We start from the raw sequence: 20,558 nt of genomic DNA, 5'->3' as shown, positions 1-20,558 counted from the left end.
GGGGCGCTAAAGCAACAGCAAGCTACAACACTATACGCACAGGAAGTGGTAAACAGCTAAATCTGACATTTCTATTGGCAATTAATACGTAAAACAAAAGGATATGTATGTTACCAAGTGCGAATGACTGAAAGAAAATACATATTTTTTTAACAGAGAGGCTATTTTGACTCATTTTAGTTAGGAAACGAAGAAGACTAGGCAGGGACAAAGACTGAGGCCTAATGTTGAAGAGAAAACAACAGACGAACTGGCAAATTGAGATTCATGGCCGATCTTTAAGGAACGAATGTAAAACCACAATGGCGGAACTCATTTCTTGTCACAGCCCATTTCAACTGATTATGTGTCTGTAGGAGTGTGAAGGTTGAAATGGTTTTGAAATGATTTGACAACCATGGCTACAGATTTGAGGGTTGCTCTGCTCAACACATTTTAATGTCAGCTCTTTGTAAAACAGAAGTGACATACACAACGCACACACAAATGTTGTATTCATTAGAGCATGCAACGGAGGATGGTTTAAAACGTTTTGCAACAGAGATCTAAAATGAGCGTTTCTTATTGGACAAGTCCAGGTAGTCTCTCCTTGTTCCAGTCTGTTTTCTTCAGTTTGCTACCTAAGGAATATGACCCTAGTACAGGAAGAGATTCAGCAGAGAAGGAAGGATATCGTACCTCGCCTGACGAGAAAGGGCTTGGTGTAGTCCCAGCTATCATTGTCGTTGCGGAGGACGTTGAGTCGCGTGGGCTGCATGGGGAGAGAGAGCAGAGCACCGCTGCATGTGTGTTAGGGGTCCACAGGGATCCTGGTGGAGTGTGTGTGAGCACTGTGTGTGTATGTGGGTTTGTGAGTGTGTGTGTTTACCCGAGCGTATTCGATCTTCAGGGTGCAGCAGCCTGCATATATGTCTGCTCCGTTGAGAGCCGATTTCGCCTTCTGGGCGTTTTTGACAGTTTCGAACGTGGCGACACCATTAAGGAAGAGCAACCGGGAGGATCTCAGTAGAATTCAAAACATTGTGTGGTAAACAGAGTAGAATCACAATGACCAGAAGGCAATAACATAGGAGATGGAGCAAGAACTACAAGCCACCCTGCAGACGACTAAGGCTGTTCGCATACTCTTGGGTCACTCAGCCCAATGTAGTTCTGCTTCAGAGAAGCTGTAATCAGCTCAGCAATTGCAATTGCAGATTAGTTTATAGAATAGGGCCCTGTTCGAATCCTCCTAAAATACATTCTCCTCCTTCGCTTCCTTGTAAGTAATCCCTCATCTGACAAGGCATAACTGGTGCAATTACAATGGAAAGCTTGCTTACATCAATCCATTCATGTCAGATCAGTAATTAGTTGAAGATAGGAAGGAAGGATTCATTTTAAGAGTATTTGAACAAGGCCCTATTCTATAACCTTATTGGCAGTGACTGTGCTGATTACAGCTACTCTAGTGTAGCTGAGTAGTGACTGTAGTCTCTAACATCATGACATCTTTTCAAGCTACTCTGCTTCAAGCTTGCAGACGAGTAGATCGTTATGCAAATTCGGCAGTAAAAGTAAAATGCACTATAAAAACCTAAAAAGGTCCAAAATGTCTATGTTAATATAATTGAATTGAAATCTAATTGAGGCCAAATTGTCTTTCTATTTCTCGATTGTTGAGCCTGTCTTCAAATATTATATGATAAAATGCAGTATGTGATGGTACGCCCATTGGAACACACACACAGATCAGATCAAACACACATGCAACACAGAGCACCTTAGAAACCCCCATTGCCACGGCAACCACATCCCAGGGGCAATAAAACAGGGGTTTTAAGCATCCATCTCCCATAAAACCCAAACCTGAAACAACAGTGACAACAATCCCTTGTCTCCTGAATTCCCATTGGCCAATCTCTGCTCCTAGTGTTACCATTAGCAAGAAACTCTTGACTGATAGCTGTACATGATCCACATAATGAGCCAACTTGGAGACAAAGTGAAATGTCTTATAATGCCAGACAGTAAATATAAACAGCTGCCCATCGCGTTACAATGTGATTATAAATAAGGGAACAGTATCAGTACTTCAGTATATCAGTTAAAACGTACCTCGTTGTTGATCATTTTTCCAAGAAGATACAAAAACTGAACACAAATGTGGTTCACACTCCAGAACTGCATGCACTGACTGGCCTACAACATGCTAATTATTACATAGGCTGTTAATCTGATATAAGACGTGCATAATGAAAAGTGTGTTGAAATATGGCCACTAACCCACTACACATACTGGAGGTGTGCAAGCCATAATAGACACACACACACACACACACACACACACCATCACACACACTGCTTCTGACATATAAGTGAGCGCTGGTGCTGTCAGGTGTTTATTCATGCAAAGTGTGTGTGTGCCAGGAGTGTGTGTGTGTGATGCCGAGAGACAGTCATCCATATTTGATGAAGGGCCATCTCGTCCGCTGGAATGCTGCTCATGCTGATTCAGTGCTCTCGAGGACCCGGTCGAGTGGAGTGGGCTCTGCCCCTCTACTCTGAAGCTTTTTACAGCCTGAGTGCGTTTGTGTGTGGGGCCAGCACTGATTGACAGCTTGTTTCCCACTCCAAAATGACATACTGATGCAGGTGTGCATACTCATACAAACCCACAGGGAGACATACACAGACACTTACGCAAAATCACTCATACAGACAGACTCTTGAATCAATACACATGCGCATGCTTCCACTCTACATGCATCCTCGGCACAAACCCACCCGTGCATGCACGGACACACACGCCTGCAGTAGCCCAGCTTGACTCCAGAAAGGATATTCCACCATGGCCTGGATTCCATTGCGTTTGAAGATGACAATGCGCAGCACGTTGCCTATGGGATTGCAGACTGTGTACAGAACATCCTAGAAGACAGAAGAGCAACGACTGGGTTCTGACTAATGCTGTAATGAACACAATAATTAGGAACAGTTTCCTAAACGCTTAGTAGTTTGTGTGGTATTTTTCTAGATGACCCAGACCGACACCACAAGTAGAAACGCATTTCTTCTTGCTTCTTTTAATTATATTTGTTCATGGATAGAAGATTGGCTGTCAGTTAAACATACATTTTAGACTTTACTTTATGTGGCTGAGCTGCTGGGTTGCCGAGATAAATAACATGCCACATTAGCTACAAGGCTTTCAGGAAATCCAAGCTAAAGTGTTGTAAACTAAATCATTGTAAGCAACACCATTGTAAAGTTAAACCATTGTGAACTTAAACATTGTAAACTAATTGTGAACAAAACCATTGCTGAAATATCGCAAACTTAACCATTGCATCATGAACTAAACCATCGTAAGCTAAAATACCATAAGCTAAACCATGGCATTGTGTACTAAACCATGATAAACTAAACCATCGTTTGCTAAAATACCATAAGTTAAACCATGGCATTGTGTAATAAACCATGATAAACTAAACCATCGTTAGCTAAACCATCATAAACAAACCTCTCATGAATTAAGACTAAAACCATTGTAAGCCAAACCAAATAAACTATTTTAAATTAAACCATCCTAAACTAAACCATTGTGAACAAAATCCTTGCAAGCTTCCCACTGGACACACCATGTCATTTCAACATGGAGAATTGGGTGATATTTGGTAGATACGTTGATCAATGTGTTTCCAACCTATTTTCACCCACTCAAAAAGACAGCCAAAAGTGTGTTTAATTCCCAATGTGTTATCACTATGCTTTCAACCAGAGAACCCTAACCCTAACCCTAAAAGCACAACCAAATTCTAATGGAAAATCAATGTCTGATTTTTGGTTTAGTTTTCACCTAAATGTGTTTTCACTGTGCTTCAACCATTTAAAAGCACAACAAAGTTCAAATGGGAATACAATGTCAGATATTTAGTTTAACACAGTTATCACTGTGCTTGATCTAATAGCACAACCACGACCTGGATTGTCGTTACCTGAGATGACATTAAAGTACATGGTGGATCGATGCCGTTTGAGTTTTTGTACAGAATATTATTGCAATTGCAAAGATTTCTACAGATCTACGACCCTGAATGCTTTCTATGATTACATGAGAAGACATTTATTGTTACAGTAACCTCATAATGTAGCCATGGATGTGCTACTCATTTTAAGGTTGAATAAATACTGTTATATTAGTTTGCAAAATAGCCTTAACATTATGCTATTTACTGTCTTACAAAGGTAATATTGAATTGTGTTTGGTTGACAATGCAACCAAATATCAACATTTAAAGGATATGTATCTGTCACGAATATTACCGAAGGTGGCTCCCCTTCCCGTTCGGGTGGCGCTCGGCGGTCGCCGTCGCCGGTCTACTAGCTGCCACCGATCCTTTTTCCCTTTTCGTTTGGTTTTGTCTAATTGTTTTCACCTGTTCCTTGTTGGGGGTTTTGGGTTGGTGTTATTTAAGTTCGATTAGCCCGCTTGTGTTTGTGCGGGCTTGTTTCTGTTAAATGATGGTTTTTGTTATTGTGGGTTTTCCGCTGTCCGGACTCCCGGACGCACACCTAAATCCATAGGGGAGGGTCTGGGTGGGCGCCTGTCCACGGTGGCGGCTCTGGCGCGGGACGTGGACCCTACTTCACAATAGTCTTTGTCTGCTTTTGTGGCATCTTAGGAACGGCGACCCTCTCCGCCGACCTAGGATTGGCAACCCTACTAAATGGCCCCACTGGACTGAGGGGCAGCTCCGGACTGAGGGGCAGCTCGGGACTGAGGGACAGCTCCAGACTAAGGGGCAGCTCCGGACTAAGGGGCAGCTCCGGACTGAAGGGCAGCTCCGGACTGAAGGGCAGCTCCGGACTGGCTGACGACTCTGGCGGATCCTAGCTGACTGGCGGCTCTGGCGGATCCTGGCTGAATGGTGGCTCTGGCGGATCCTGGCTGACTGGCGGCTCTGGCGGATCCTGGCTGAATGGCGGCTCTGGCGGATCCTGGCTGAATGGCGGCTCTGGCGGATCCTGGCTGACTGGCGGCTCTGGCGGATCCTGGCTGACTGGCGGCTCTGGAAGATCCTGGCTGACTGGCGGCTCTGGAAGATCCTGGCTGACTGGCGGCTCTGGAAGATCCTGGCTGACTGGCGGCTCTGGCGGATCCTGGCAGACTGGCGGCTCTGGCGGATCCTGGCAGACTGGCGGCTCTGGCGGCTCCTTGCAGATTGGCGGCACTGGCGGCTCCTTGCAGACTGGCGGCTCCTTGCAGACTGGCGGCTCTGGCGGCTCCTTGCAGACTGGCGGCTCTGGCGGCTCCTTGCAGACTGGCGGCTCTGGCAGCTCTAGCAGCTCTGGGCAGGCGGGAGACTCTAGCAGCTCTGCACAGGCGGGAGACTCTATAGCAGCTCTGGACAGGCGGGAGACTCTATAGCAGCTCTGGACAGGCGGGAGACTATAGCAGCTCTGGACAGGCGGGAGACTCTATAGCAGCTCTGGACAGGCGGGAGACTCTATAGCAGCTCTGGACAGGCGGGAGACTCTATAGCAGCTCTGGACAGGCGGGAGACTCTAGCAGCTCTGGACAGGCGGGAGACTCTAGCAGCTCTGGACAGGCGGGAGACTCTAGCAGCTCTGGACAGGCGGGAGACTCTAGCAGCTCTGGAAAGGCGGGAGACTCTAGCAGCTCTGGACAGGCGGGAGACTCTAGCCGCGCTGGACAGGCGAGGCGCACTGTAGGCCTGGTGCGTGGTGCCGGCGCTGGTGGTACTGGGCCGAGGACACGCACCTCAGGGTGAGTGCGGGGAGGAGGAACAGGGAGTACTGGGGTCTGGACACGCACAGGAAGCCTGGTGCGGGGAGCTGCCACCGAAGGGCTGGTGCGTGGAGGTGGCACTGGATAGACCGGACCGTGCAGGCGCACTGGAGCTCTTGAGCACCGAGCCTGCCCAACCTTACCTGGTTGAATGCTCCCGGTCGCCCTGCCAGTGCGACGAGGTGGAATAGCCCGGACTGGGCTGTGCAGGCAAACCGGGGACACCATGCGTAAGGCTGGTGCCATGTACGCCGGCCCAAGGAGACGCACTGGAGACCAGATGCGTAGAGCCGGCTTCATGGCACTTGGCTCGATGCCCACTCTAGCCCGGCCGATGCGAGGAGCTGGTATGTACCGCACCGGGCTATGCACCCGCACTGGCGACACCGTGCGCTCCACAGCATAACACGGTGCCTGCCCGGTCTCTCTCGCTCTCTGGTAAGCACAGAAAGTTGGCGCAGGTCTCCTACCTGGCTTTGCCATCCTTCCTTTGTGCCCTCCCCTCGAATACATTTTAGGGGCTGACTCTCGGGCTTCCTACCACGCCGCCGTGCTCGTTTCTCCAACTCCATTCTCCTGTAACCCTCCTCGCACTGCTCCAGCGAATCCCAGGCGGCCTCGGCACTCTCCCTGGGTCGACCGCCCACCTGTCTATCTCTTCCCAAGTGGTATAGTCCAGATTCTGCTCCCAAGTCCAATAATCCTGACATCGCTGCCTCTCCTGCTCCTCGTAATGCCGCCTCTCCGCGTTCGCTGCCTCCAGCTCTGCCTTGGGGCGACGATATTCCCCTGGCTGTGCCCAGGGTCCTTTACCGTCCAGGATTTCCTCCCAAGTCCAGAAGTCCTGATTGCGCTGCTCCTGCTGCCGCTGCCTGTCACCACGCCGCTTGGTCCTGTTGTGGTGTTTGATTCTGTCACGGCAGATTTCCTCCTCTTCCTCTGAAGAGGTGAAAAAAGGATCGGACCAATACGCAGCGTGGTAGGTGTCCATGGTTTTTAATACAAAAAACTCAACATGAACACAAATACAAAAAAACAATAAACGTGAACTAACCGAAACAATCCCGTGTGGCACAAACACTGACACAGGAAACAATCACCCACAAAATGGCCAAAGAATATGGCTGCCTAAATATGGTTCCCAATCAGAGACAACGATAGACAGCTGCCTCTAATTGAGAACCAATCTAGGCAACCATGGACATACAATTTACCTAGAACGGAAACAGCCCCATAAACATCAAAAACTACCTAGAAAGGAAACAGCCCCATTAACATACAAAACCCCTAGACAAGACACAGGAAACAATCACCCACAAAATACCCAAAGAATATGGCTGCCTAAATATGGTTCCCAATCAGAGACAATGATAGACAGCTGCCTCTAATTGAGAACCAATCTAGGCAACCATAGACATACAATTTACCTAGAACAAAAACAGCCCCATAAACATACAAAACTACCTAGAAAGGGGACAGCCCCATAAACATACAAAACCCCAAGACAAAACAAAACATATAAATCCCCCATGTCACACCCTGACTTAACCAAAATAATAAAGAAAACAAAGGATAACTAAGGCCAAGGCGTAACACTCGTAGACTCCATTTCAAATCAACCAAAGCTTGAAACCCTATGCCTATGTGTATTGTATTGTCTATGTTTTGTTGAATCCTGGGCTAAATAGCATCATTGATAATATACAGAATGATTGATAAAGTATGGTTACATTTAATTTGCTCTGTGAACCTACCCTTTGGAATGAGTTAGATGGCAACAGTGAGATTTCAACAATCACTCTCACCTTGGTAAAGACAGAATCTCTAAACTTGCATGACAATCGTGTGCCGTATTCTATAGATGTAATCTCTGAACCCATAAACACATTTCATGCTAAGTAGCTATCTACATTTTCTAAATGTGGTCTGTCACCAGAGATCAGCCTCGATGTTGCGGTGGGTTACTAATTTGTTCCTTTGTCACTGGTTCTTCCCTTGACAGCTATGTCATGATGATGGCGTTCGACGCCATGGAGAGTGCCGACATGCCATGACATGCGGCGCCAATGAAGTGGTCCTGTATGGCTCAATTGGTAGTGCATGGCGCTTGAAACGGCAGGATTGTGGGTTTGATTCCCTGGGCCACCCACATGTAAAATTTATGCAGGCTTGACTGTACGTCGTTTTGAATCAAAGCATCTGCTAAAAGGTATATATATATTATTATATTATGGTAATAGTCAGTGACAAATATTAATGCTAACCTGGGTTTGGTTAAAAACCTGGATGGGACAGAAGGAATAGCTGTAGATAGATCAACTGTCCAGTAGGAGCAGCTGCCCAGCCTATTGTTTTTTCTTATTGTGGATATTACATTGAAGATCTGACGTTGTTGAAAGGTAAAAATTCAACATATTTATACAAGGTTTGTCTACATTGAAAATTGGTTACCATGATGACATAATCCTGTGGTTCAAATGTAACCCCTCAAAACGACAGTTGATGACAGTTTATGACTGTTTTCAAATCCAATGTTTTTTTACGAATATTCCACATCACAATATGTTGACAAATTACATTGAAACAACATTGATTTAACCAGCTTGTGCCCAGTGGGTTGTCTACCGTAAGTTAAACTATTTGAAAGCTAAACCATTGTAAACTAAACAATCGTCAACTAAACCATACTGAACACAAATATTGTCAACATTGTAAACTCAACCATTGCACTGAACTGGCATGAAGTTCATGAACTTACAGTGGTGATGGGATAGAGGGGGTTCTGAATGGAGAGGAGCAGGACTTTGTTGCCACTACTGGGGTCATCGGCATTAGTTGGCCGCGTGATTCTCTTACTGGTGGAGTAGTTGAAGAAGGCCTGCTGGCCGGCAATGTAGACCGCTTCGTTGACCCCGCATGTCACGCACTGGTCGGCACTCTCCGTGGCTTCAAACTCCACCAGCGCCTGACGCTTGAACGGCATCATCATGACGTAGCTGTCAAATGAAGACCCAGTGACAAAGACACAATTAGTAACCCACCGCAATATCGAGGCTGATCTCTGGTGACTGACAAAATGTAGGAAATGTTGATAGCTACTTAGCATGAAATGTGGTTATAAGGCACACGATTGTTGTGTGAGTTTCGTCATTTTTGTCTCATGACAGAGAAAAGGTTTCCCTTTTTATTGGATGCTGTGCAACACTCAACAAACAAATCAGACTGTCATGCAATATCTGCCGAAAACAGTGATCGTGTAAACTACCTGGAAACTACCTGTCATCTTGCTGCCAAAGAGGACCTCAATGGAAATAAACTTCATGGCTTTAATGTGTTTTTATTCTCAATCATGTTTTATGTATGTAATGTTGGCTCCGGCTGGAGCAGCCTGATACTTTTAATGATCTAATCAATTCAGTCAATCAATAAATCAATCAACAAACCTTGTTTCAGTCATGTTACAGACATTTGATGAGTGTCAAGCAACAATCCATGTTTTTACTTCTCAATCAATCAATTGGGGGGGGGGGGGGGGGGGGGGGGAATGTTACAACAACCTTTGTCACAAAATGCTTTTACCTGGCCTAGCCCCCCAAAAGCAAGCAAAAGGAAAAAACTCCCTATAAGGAAGACACATTTTTCCATTGATGTACAATCCATAACCATACTATCATCCTCAACTTTAGAATTAGTAAGCAACAAGTCCTACGTCCAATACACCTCTTAACACAGCTCTCCTTTGGCAACAATCGTATCGATCCGAATCAGCATTCAGGAATCATCTACATCCTGCCACGGGAAACATTCATACACTGAAGACCTAGCCAGTGTTTCACTCAGTGGCCCATATTTAATTTTAGCTCCTCAATTCCCTAGTTAGATATCTCAATGTTTTTCTTATACAGACATGCAGTGATGGTAAAATAAAAGTAGATGCTCGTATGAGGATTTTGTCTCGATTTGTCTCTCAAACCACACTGAGGTAATTGCTTTGTAACTCAACATTTGTGGAGAGAGAGAAACCAAACTCTTTTTAAGTTCTCACCTCTCTTGAGGTGCTGATATTCTGCCCTACCAAGCAAAAAGGCAGTAGCTGCTCATTTGGTCAAAAATGAGTTAATGTCATTTTTTGCTACATAAAATACATGCTTAATCATGTGGACAAGTATCCTGCCTCTATTGTATTTTGTTTTGGAGATAATGGGGTTCATGTTAGCAGTAACTGCATAAAGTTACTGTGAAACCTGTCACGATCGTTTAGAGATGGATTGGACCAAGGTGCAGCGTGGTAGGCGTACATTTGACTTTTATTTCAATTACACCGAAAAAACAACAAAATATAAAAATGAGCGTAAAGCTACATGCAGTGCAGAAAGCAACTACACACAAACAAGATCCCACAAACTAAAGGTGGAAAAAAGGCTGCCTAAGTATGATCCCCAATCAGAGACAACGATAGACAGCTGCCTCTGATTGGGAACCATACCCGGCCAACAAAGAAATAGAAAAACTAGAATGCCCACCCAAATCACACCCCGACCTAACCAAATAGAGAAATAAAAAGGCTCTCTAAGGTCAAGGCGTGACAAAACCAAGGTAAATAAAATAAAAAATTCTCAGTTTAACGCTATGAGCAGTTACTGCCTTTTTGCTTGGTAGGGCCACGCATTCTATTTTTGTTGAACTAGAAAGAGTTCAACATAAGTTAAAATAAAATGCCCCCCTGGTTATGCTTTATTTTACAGTCAACAACTATTCATCTAGCTGGTATCTTACATTATCTACTAAGAATGGCTGGTTTTGGATGATTGGGATTCTAAGATATTATCAGGTGGTCATCCCTATATTATAACTGCATGATAATGCACTACTTAAATTGCAGACAGAGCACACTCCACTTTCGTAAATAGCATTGCACAATAAAGCCTCCCCATCACTCTAATGTGAATGCTGTCCTTGAGGCCACTGTTTGAGTGGAGCTGACAGCTCACGTTCACCGTGTCCCAATATGTCTGTCTATGGCGTACTTGGAGGGACATACAGTATATCGATATTGCACCAAACCTAAAAATACCCGATTTAAATTCCGACTACATCACCGGGGAACATACTCTACCAGCGCACAAGTCAAGTCCTTGCAATCAAATCCACATCCCATAATACTCCCCAGGTTACAGAAATATCAAGTGACACTGGGATGGATGGTGGCAGGGAGATATTTACAATAATCACAGGCATATTGGCCCCGTACACATTTGACACAATGGCTGTGATACAATTGCTATGTTTGTGATATAATGGAGAGTTTGTCTATATAAAAAAAGTCTACACAACCATTGTGCGGTGTCTCCAGAAAATGTGTGCATCAATACTTTTGCGCAGAAAAAAGTTGAAATACTTGTGTCACAAGCGTTGTGTCGAAATGCATTGTATTTCAGTTGTGCAACTTGAGTGTGTCTACAGGGGTCATTGTCTTTTTCCAAATTTCACCGAAATTCACCTCAACTTCAAATCAATTTTTTTTAGATTCTCTAAGTGAACGTGAAGGGGCTCTGCAAATAAGCCTCTGCTGTGTATTCTCTGTTGTGCGAGTGCCCCAAATGAGGCTTCCCCAGGCAATAAGAGAATCATATGTTTGTCCCCGGAGCAGTTATACCCTTGGGTAAACGTGTGGTCTGATGATAAAAGCAGGCAATTTAGAGGACAGACATGAGCTAAAAATACAGGTCCTAAATGTCAAACAACGTTTTCCAAGCCCTTAATGGTCCTTGTTCTACGAGAAATATGATAACCCGAGAGATTGTTATTGCATTTAAATGCATCAAAAATGGATTTCCAACACTGAAGAAATGGCTAATGGGAGATAAAAATCCAGAAAAAGGGAGTTGTATTCTAAGAGGACAAAGAGTCACAATCCTACTGGCTTTGTTGGGGAAAAACAATCAGACTGCACACAGGGGAAAAAGATGCATCTCAATACATTCTGTTGATGCATTCAATCAGTGAGCTGCTCAGACGCAGAATAGTATTAGAATACTAACTGACATGTTTAGTCATTTAGTAGTTGGCTCTTCCTGGTCAGTGAAAATTCAGTTACAATAAGTGCCACTCTGAACTATGAATACAGTTATGTAATGGACTACCGTTCTGTAGTACATTTTAAATAATCATACGCACATGCATCCATGTAATGGAAATCAGGCAAAGGATTGTCCCTCAAAGCAGGACAGACAAGAAGAAACATCACCTACCAGATGTTGCCAAACTTCTCCAGGGCCTCCACCAGGTCCCCCTCCACCACTGACTCACAGAGCCCCCGCACGTGGACCACCGGAGAGGGGGCGATCCTGTGGGCATCCTCCCCATTGTCCTGGAGGAGAGAAGGGGGGACACCGGTCAAATTGGGTTGAAAAGTCAAATGAGGTATACCACATGGATACCATAAGAAGGCCGCTTTCACAGCCAAGAAGGTTTAACATAATGTAAATGTAACCAAACATCAAAGTCATCGTCAGCATTGGCACTGAGCACCTTTGACATGCTTTTGGGGTGCACACAGAGTGAAATCGCAACATGTTCTCTTGTCAATCCCTTAACCCTCTTTTCTGAATGTTTATTGTGAATTTGTTTGTGTTTTGTGGCAATTTGGTTTGGTTTGAAAGACTTCAATCATCTTCTTTTTTTTTTTGAACTCATTCTTGAGGCCTAAGGAAATTCCGCCTCTTCAGATTCTTTGACACGAGAGCCACTTACAGACCGGCAAGCAAATACAGCGCCTTCGGGAAGTATTCAGACCCCTTGACTTTTTCCACATTTTGTTACTTTACAGCCTTATTCTAAAAGGGATTGAATAAAAAAATGGCATCAATCTACAATAGTCCATAATGACAAATTGAAAACTGGTTTCTAGAAATGTTAGCAAATGTATTACAAATAAAAAACAGAAATACCTTATTTACATAAGTACTCAGACCCTTTGCTATGAGACTCGAAATTGAGCTCAGGTGCATCTTGTTTCCATTGATCATCCTTGAGATGTTTCTACAAAGGCACACACCTGTCTATAAAAGGTCCCACATTTGACAATGCATGTCAGAGCAATAACTAAGCCATAAGGTCAAAGGAATTGTCCGTAGAGCTCTGAGACAGGATTGTGTCGAGGGACAGATCTTGTGAAGCAGCATTGAAGGTCCCCAAGAACACAGTGGCCTCCATCATTCTTAGATGGAAGAAGTTTGGAACCGCCAAGACTCTTCCTAGAGCTGGTCGCCTGGCCAAACTGAGCAATCGGGAGAGAAAGGTCTTGGTCAGGAAAGTGACCAAGAACCCGATGGTCACTCTGACCGAGCTCCAGAGTTCCTCTGTGGAGATGGGAGAACCTTCCAGAAGGACAACCATCTCTGTAGCACTCCACCAATCAGTCCTTTATAGTAGGGTGGCCAAACAGAAGTCACTCCACAGTAAAAGGCACATGAAAGCCCACTTAGAGTTTCCCAAAAGGCACATAAAGGACCATGAGAAACAAGATTTCTGGTCTGATAAGTCTTTGTCCTGAATGCCAAGCGTCACATATGGAGGAAACCTGGCACCATCCATCATGCTGTAGGGATGTTTTTCAGCGACAGAGACTGGGAGAATAGTCAGGATCGAGGGAAAGATGAACGGAGCAAATACAGAGAGATCCTTAATGAAAACCTACTCCAGAGCGCTCAGAACAACGACTCTAAGAACACAGGGTTCACCTTCCAACAGGACAACGACCATAAGCATACAGCCAAGACCATGCCGGAGTGGCTTCGGGACAAGTCTCTGAATGTCCTTGAGTGGCCCAGCCAGAGCCCTGACTTGTACCCAATCGAACATCTCTGGAGGGACCTGAAAATAGCTGTGCAGCGACACTCCCCATCCAACCTGACAGACGAATGCACTGTACTTCATTCATTCATTTTAGGTGAACAACTTGATGCCCTCTTAGTAGAACTACTGATTTTCAGAGGGGTCGTTGTCCAGCAGAGGTGAAAGAGCGAAAAGCAAAGACATATACCGATTAGAAGAAGGAAAAGAGGGATCTGAATAAGGGATCTGAATACTTTCTGAATGCACTGTACAGTATATCATGATCTGTCACACAATCTAAATGTAAACATAATTTATACCCAACTCTACTGCAAGCCTTCAGACTGTGGCCCCTTGTCTTGCAGCTGGATGTTGTTAAATCGCAGCACAGGCTGTTAATTCATACAGTGGCTTCACAATTCACACACCCTTCACGCTTGTTTCAAAGTGAAGAAAATATGCTAATGATGAAAAACTTTAGGGGGAAGGACTTCTGAAATAGCAACTTGCAGAGCATTCAAATCACTTTGTAAACTGTTGCGCAACATCTTTGAACGCTCTGTTTGAAAATTCATGAAAGTAGAGGGAAAACATATTTGAACGCTCACTGATACATTCATGTTGGACTGGCTATTCAGGCATTCAAATATGTATGTTGAAATATAAAATAAAAGTTTTGCTTATATGCTGCACAGATGAACCATGAAAATGCAGCAAAAGCCAATACCTAAAAATTACACAATTAATCCTCGAATTGAACGCTGCACATTCAAAAAGCTTTTCTTAGTCTCCAATTAAATTGGGAAAAGGATTACAAACAATTATGCAAAGCACATAAAAAAACAAAACAAATTAAAAGTAATTATCCACTAAAGGCCGCTAGGAAACGAGAGGTGTAAAATTGTGGAGACCAATATGAAATTACAATAAAACCCCTTCAAAATGAATGAATGACCTCAGCCCGATTTTAAGTAATTAGATTTTTTCATAATCACAATGAACCAAAAAAACAGCAGCTGCAGTGAACAGGTTATAGCATCCATTCGTATAATCTTCCAAATGGATGTAATTTGTCTGAATTAAGAAACAAGTCACCCTGATGAGACTGGAGCTATAGTACATAAGAAAATAAGCTAACAGTAATTGTAATCAGACTGCAAAGCGTCTGCTCTACAACAAAACAGATTGTCTGACATCCAGTCTCTCGTTTTCTTAAAACAACTTGGGCTGCCTTGTATCCACCATAGCCCGGCTTGGAGAAACCGCATCGACAAGGACCACAGCACGTCCGAGGCAACCAATTGCTTGGCCCTCTTCTTCGTTCAACGCTAGCTCTTCCAGAAGCCCAGGACGGTTGATTACGGGAGCTGTCCGTCTAGTCCTCCATGCGCTCTGGGACAATGCCGAGCCCCACACCGCTCTAATTCAGACAGAGACAAATTGAATCCTCGCCGACAGTCACTGTGCTTAATAAGACGAGATTCATTTACAATTGACCACATTCTTACCCCCAGCCTCTCTAGAAATAGAGATAGTTAGGCTGTGTCCCGATTCACTTGCCAAGTTAAATAAAGGTTAAATATATATATATATTTTTTTAAATTCACCACCCTTCTTCTGAAGTATGTACTTGCACACTTTCTTCCATGGATTTAACAAGGATGGAAATTCCCTACAGCCAATGCTTACACCGATCATTAGCTTTTAAATCCATGACGGGAGTTTGTGAGTGCAAGTGTAGAGAAACAGGACACAGACAAACATCCCTGGAAATAACTCAAAGAAGCCTTAGAAATGACAACCGCAATCCACGACAGTGTTTGTCTGAAGAAGAACTTAAATTCAACATGTAGCTCAACAAAAAGACATTGATATATTCATATCCTGGTGATCTGTTTTAATGCTCAGGATATTGGAGAGTGGGGAAAAAAACATGCAAAAATGTCGCCTGTCACAGTGGTAAAGGAAAAAATTGAATAAGTGGTGTGCTTTTCGCTGTGGTAAAATTAAGCATTGAAACTATTTCAAAGCCACCTTTTGGCTCGCGAGCAGTTGCTATTTGGAAAATATCTGAGCTGTCTTCTTTTGATGCCTGCACTTGAACACAGTCAGGCATACCTACCACTACTTTAACTACCCAAACTTTCAAGGGTCTTCAAAGTTGAAAGTAACTCTCTGTATCTTTCCTTCTTCCATTTCTTTATTTCCTTGTTAATTTTTTTTCTTTCTTTCTTACTATCTCTACTCTCTTCCTGTCTTTAGTTTTATTTCTTCCTCCTTCCTGTCTGTATTTCCTCTCTCTCTCACTCTCTATCTCTCTCTCATTCTCTCTCTCTCACTCTCTCTCTCTCACACCTCGACAGACCGTGGCCCCTTTTGTCAGTCCCACACCCAAAGCTATTTTCACCAAATTACATTTTCAGTCTGCTTCTTCCCTCCTTTAAAAATAGCACTGAGGAAACGTGAGCAAAAGTTCTGTCCACAAGAAAGGGGGTCTCGGAGCAACGATTCATCCCATTAATCCAGCAAATACCCCACTGCAGCTAGCCGAGGCGATAAATGCAATGTCACAAAAGGTTAATGCGCACACACACACACACACACACACACACACACACACACACACACACACACACACACACACACACACACACACACACACACACACACACACACACACACACACACACACACACACACACACACACACACAGGATAAGACCGCTGGATCAGATGATTGCGTTTCCAAAGATATACATAAATTGTATTTGTCCACATGTGAATGTCTCACTCCTCTCCCACAGTAGCTGATAATGACAATTCCCACTGATTCCGACTCAACCACAGTCACAAGCTACTGCTGCTGCAGGTGTGAAACAGCATCCAGAAGCATGCTGCGGCAGAGGGCCTCGCCGGCCACACACAGGATACACATCTACGCAGCTCTGTTTGCAGTTTAGTCTGAAACGTAGCTACATCAAAGGCTGATCCACCTCTACTGCTATGCAAAGCCATGTCCCTCTGGCTTACACTCTGCAGAACAATGCCCTGCCAATACCATTGAGTGATATTCTTGGAAAGTGTCTTGTTTATTTTATTAAATTTTTTTCTGAAGCTAGGGGGTACATGCTTTACTCCCTGTGATGTTGAAATAGTAACTTTGTGTCTTCTGAGAGATCTGCTAATTCAGGAGTCCTTTTTTGGTTTGTTTAAACAATGCTGGTAGTTGATGTTGGAAAATCATCTCACTCAAAATGGTAAAAACAACAACGAAATAACAAAATGTCAACCTTCCAAAGCTTTGCCACTAACACCTTAGCATGAGAAAAAGCACGAGAGCTTTTTTTGCTCGATGCAGACGGCGACCTTGTTTCCGGCAACTGAATTGAAGGCTTTGTGAGGCCAATTTACCTCATCTCACAACACAGTACAAAACCTGGGAGACAACCATCTGCCAACACTAAACACACACACGCACACACACTTTGGTTTGTCGAAGTTTGAGCAAACTTTTTGGGATAACTCTCATGAAGGTTCTTTAAAGTACATTTTAAAGTACACTTCATAACCATTCTAGTGTAGATATAACCATTGCCTGCCACAAAGTACATCTCAAGAACCACTTTTTACAATACACATACAATCCTCACACACGCACACTTTCGATTAGTCTTTTTTAGGTGTTACAGAACTTTCTCAAAAGGGTTCAATACAGAATCATTTGACTAACCGTCCCCAAAAACAACTAACCTCTCCAGAAGCCTTCTAAGCAAAGTGTACCCTTTAACATCAGGTGTCAGCGTCACATATCTCTTCTCCACTCATACATGTTATATTTAGAATGATGCAGACACTCAAAGAGCAACTTAGGGCGAACAGAGCTCTGTCAGAGAAAAGACACATGTTTAACAGTGTTTTGTAACTGTAGGCCAGATACAGGGGTTGACATACTGTTTGTGTGTGTGTGCGTGTGCGTGTGCGTGTGTGTGTGTGCGTGTATGTGTGTGTGTGTGTGTGTGTGTGTGTGCGTGCGAGAGAGAGAAAGAGTGTGCCAGGTTATGTGTGTGTATTTTTGTATATGTGAGAGAGTGTGTGTCTACACCACATATGTCAGAGTCAAGGCCCGCGGGCCACATCCGGCCCGCAAGAAGGTTTTTTACGGCCCCTGGGATGATCTTGATTTATTATTAGAACCGGCCCGCAGCAAGCCGGCAGCCCGCAGATCTTTTACACGCACCAATACTACATTTCCCACAATGCAAAGGTGACGCACCGAGCAGTAGGCTGCTTCATTTCAATATTTATTGGCACAGCAGTCGTCAGCATCACAGTAAAATTAACTTTCAGATACCCATCAAAAATGGCAAAACGGAAGGTGGATACTGAGAACCGGGGGTTTCAAACAAGGTGGGAGTCGGAGTATATGTTCACGAAGGTAGCTGGAAAACCTGTGTGTCTTCTGTGTGGAGAAAGTGTGGCGGTACTGAAAGAGTATAATCTGAGACGACATTATGAAACGAAACACGCGGACAAAAACAAGAATATGGACATGGAACAAAGGCTACAAAAGGCAGAGGAATTAAAACGAGGCCTCAAATCTCGACAGGCTCTGTTCAAAAAAGCCAAATCACAAGGCCAGGCTGCTGTCAAGGCCAGTTTTATTTTGGCAGAAGAGATCGCTAAATCAGCCCGGCCATTTACGGAGGGGGATTTCATCAAAAACTGCATGATTAAAGTTTGTGACGAAGTTTGCCCAGAAAAAAGGCAACTCTTTTTAAATGTGAGTCTGAGCAGAAACACCATTGCCGAGAGAGTAGACCAGTTGTCCATCAATCTAAAAGAGCAGCTTGTGAAAAAGGGAAAAGATTTTATTGCATATTCCTTGGCTGTGGATGAGAGCACCGACATTTCTGACATTGCCCAGTTGTCAATTTTCATCCGCGGAGTGGACTCCAACCTAAGCGTGACAGAGGAGTTTTTGGCTTTACGTCCTATGCATGGCACAACTACGGGGCATGATTTGTATGAAGAGGTGTCAAGATGTGTAAATGAGATGGAGCTGCCTTGGGAAAAACTCGTGGGTTTGACAACCGACGGAGCACCTGCGATGTGTGGACACAGGAGCGGACTGGTGGCGAAGATACGGGAAAAGATGCAAGAGGAAAACGCGACAGGTGAGCTGACAGCTTATCATTGTATCATACACCAGGAAGCGTTGTGCGGTAAAGCCTTGAAAATGGAGCATGTAATGAGCATCATCACGCGCACAGTTAACTTTATCAGAGCCAAAGGTTTGAATCACCGCCAGTTCAAGGCATTTCTGACGGAGTTAGAAACGGAGCATGGTGATTTGCCTTATCACACAGAGGTGCGATGGCTAAGCCAGGGAAAGGTGCTTCAAAGATGTTTCGAGCTTCGTGAGGAGATTTGTCTGTTCTTGGACAGCAAAGGGAAAGACACAACACAACTCCGAGACGAAATGTTTCTGTGTGAAATGGCTTTTCTGTGTGACATTACGAGTCATCTGAATGCAATAAACTTGCAGCTGCAGGGTCGGGATCGTGTCATCTCTGATATGTACAGTACAGTGAAGGCATTTAAAACCAAACTGACTCTGTGGGAGACGCAGATGCGGAAAGAAAATTTGAGCCACTTTCCCAGCTGCCAGACCATGAAAGAGAAGCTCTCTACCAGTGCGTTCCCGAGCACACAGTTGGCTGATAAAATAGGTATGCTTGCCGCTGACTTTCGACGCCGATTTGCTGACTTTGAAGCACAAAAAAGCAGGTTGGAACTGCTCGGTAACCCATTTGCTGTTGACGTGGAAAGCTCACCACCAAACCTCCAAATGGAGTTGATTGACCTCCAATGCAATGATGCACTGAGGGCAAAATATGCGGCAGTGGGTGCTGCGGAGTTCGCCCGTTTCCTCCCCGGCACAATGCCCCAGCTGCGCATCCAGGCTGCTCAAACGTTGTCTATGTTTGGCAGCACATACCTGTGTGAACAACTGTTTTCTTTGATGAACCTGAACAAAACATCACACAGAAGTCGACTTACTGCTGAACACCTCCACTCAATTCTGAGGATTTCTTCAGCTCAGAGCCTTACCCCGAACATTGATGAACTTGTGGAAAAGATGGGACACCACCAAGTATCACCCTCAACCTCAAACAAGTGAACATTACTGTGCAATCACATATTTAGAGTTTTTACTCAGTTCAAGTTTAAAAGTTAAAATTTAATATTTGTTTTCACTGCATGTTACTTCTCCTTAAACAAAGTGTTGTTTTTGATTAATAGATTTTTGCACTTTATTTTTTTGTATTTCAATCCAATTATATTTTAAAAATATTTCAGTTGAGTGGATGATAGAAAATTGCTATTATTGTTTTTTCTTTGAAGTAAATTTAGCCCACTTTTGCTAAAATAGAAAATATAGTCTACTGATGGTGCCTTGAATACCGGTTTCTTTCATTTAATGTTCATGTTATGGGGATATTTATATAAAGGAAATTTGTCTTTTGTGTCTGTTGAAAATTAAAGATTACTGACAGAGCCATAAGAAAATATTGCTTTATTTATCTGATCATATTGTAATATATTTGTTAGGTTTTCAGTAGGTTCAATTAGGTTCACTAGACTATATGCGTCATTTAAAATTTTTTCAATGAACATTCGAACAGTCCGGCCCTCGTCTTGTAGCTGATTTTTTTATTTGGCCCTCCGTCCATTTGACTTTGACACCCCTGGTCTACACCATAAAATCAACGGTAGAGTACTTCATTAGAGAGGAACCAATCTAGAAACCAACAGATTATCAACTTCGAGCCACAAATATCCAATACTTTCTCTAACTGCACGGCCCACCAGCCCAAATGCATCGAAAACCGTACAGCGTTACTTCTTCGCTCCGACTCTGTGCTCACCT

General features: G+C 43.9%; 1 protein-coding gene across 1 annotated transcript in view; it reads right to left on the bottom strand.

The window, feature by feature from the left end:
* LOC139423882 (heterogeneous nuclear ribonucleoprotein L-like) overlaps positions 1-20,558 on the bottom strand; it is a 60,582-nt gene that overhangs the window by 16,936 nt on the left and 23,088 nt on the right. The window contains exons 2-6 of the mRNA XM_071175522.1: positions 12,043-12,161; positions 8,550-8,787; positions 2,825-2,910; positions 869-965; positions 679-751 (exon numbers count right to left, since the gene is read on the bottom strand). Coding sequence (XP_071031623.1) covers positions 679-751; positions 869-965; positions 2,825-2,910; positions 8,550-8,787; positions 12,043-12,161 — 613 coding nt within the window. The remainder of the gene's footprint in view (positions 1-678; positions 752-868; positions 966-2,824; positions 2,911-8,549; positions 8,788-12,042; positions 12,162-20,558) is intronic.

Source organism: Oncorhynchus clarkii, chromosome 13 (assembly GCF_045791955.1).
Source record: "Oncorhynchus clarkii lewisi isolate Uvic-CL-2024 chromosome 13, UVic_Ocla_1.0, whole genome shotgun sequence".
NCBI classification, from domain to species: domain Eukaryota; kingdom Metazoa; phylum Chordata; class Actinopteri; order Salmoniformes; family Salmonidae; genus Oncorhynchus; species Oncorhynchus clarkii.
This window is presented reverse-complemented; position numbering and strand designations above follow the sequence as displayed.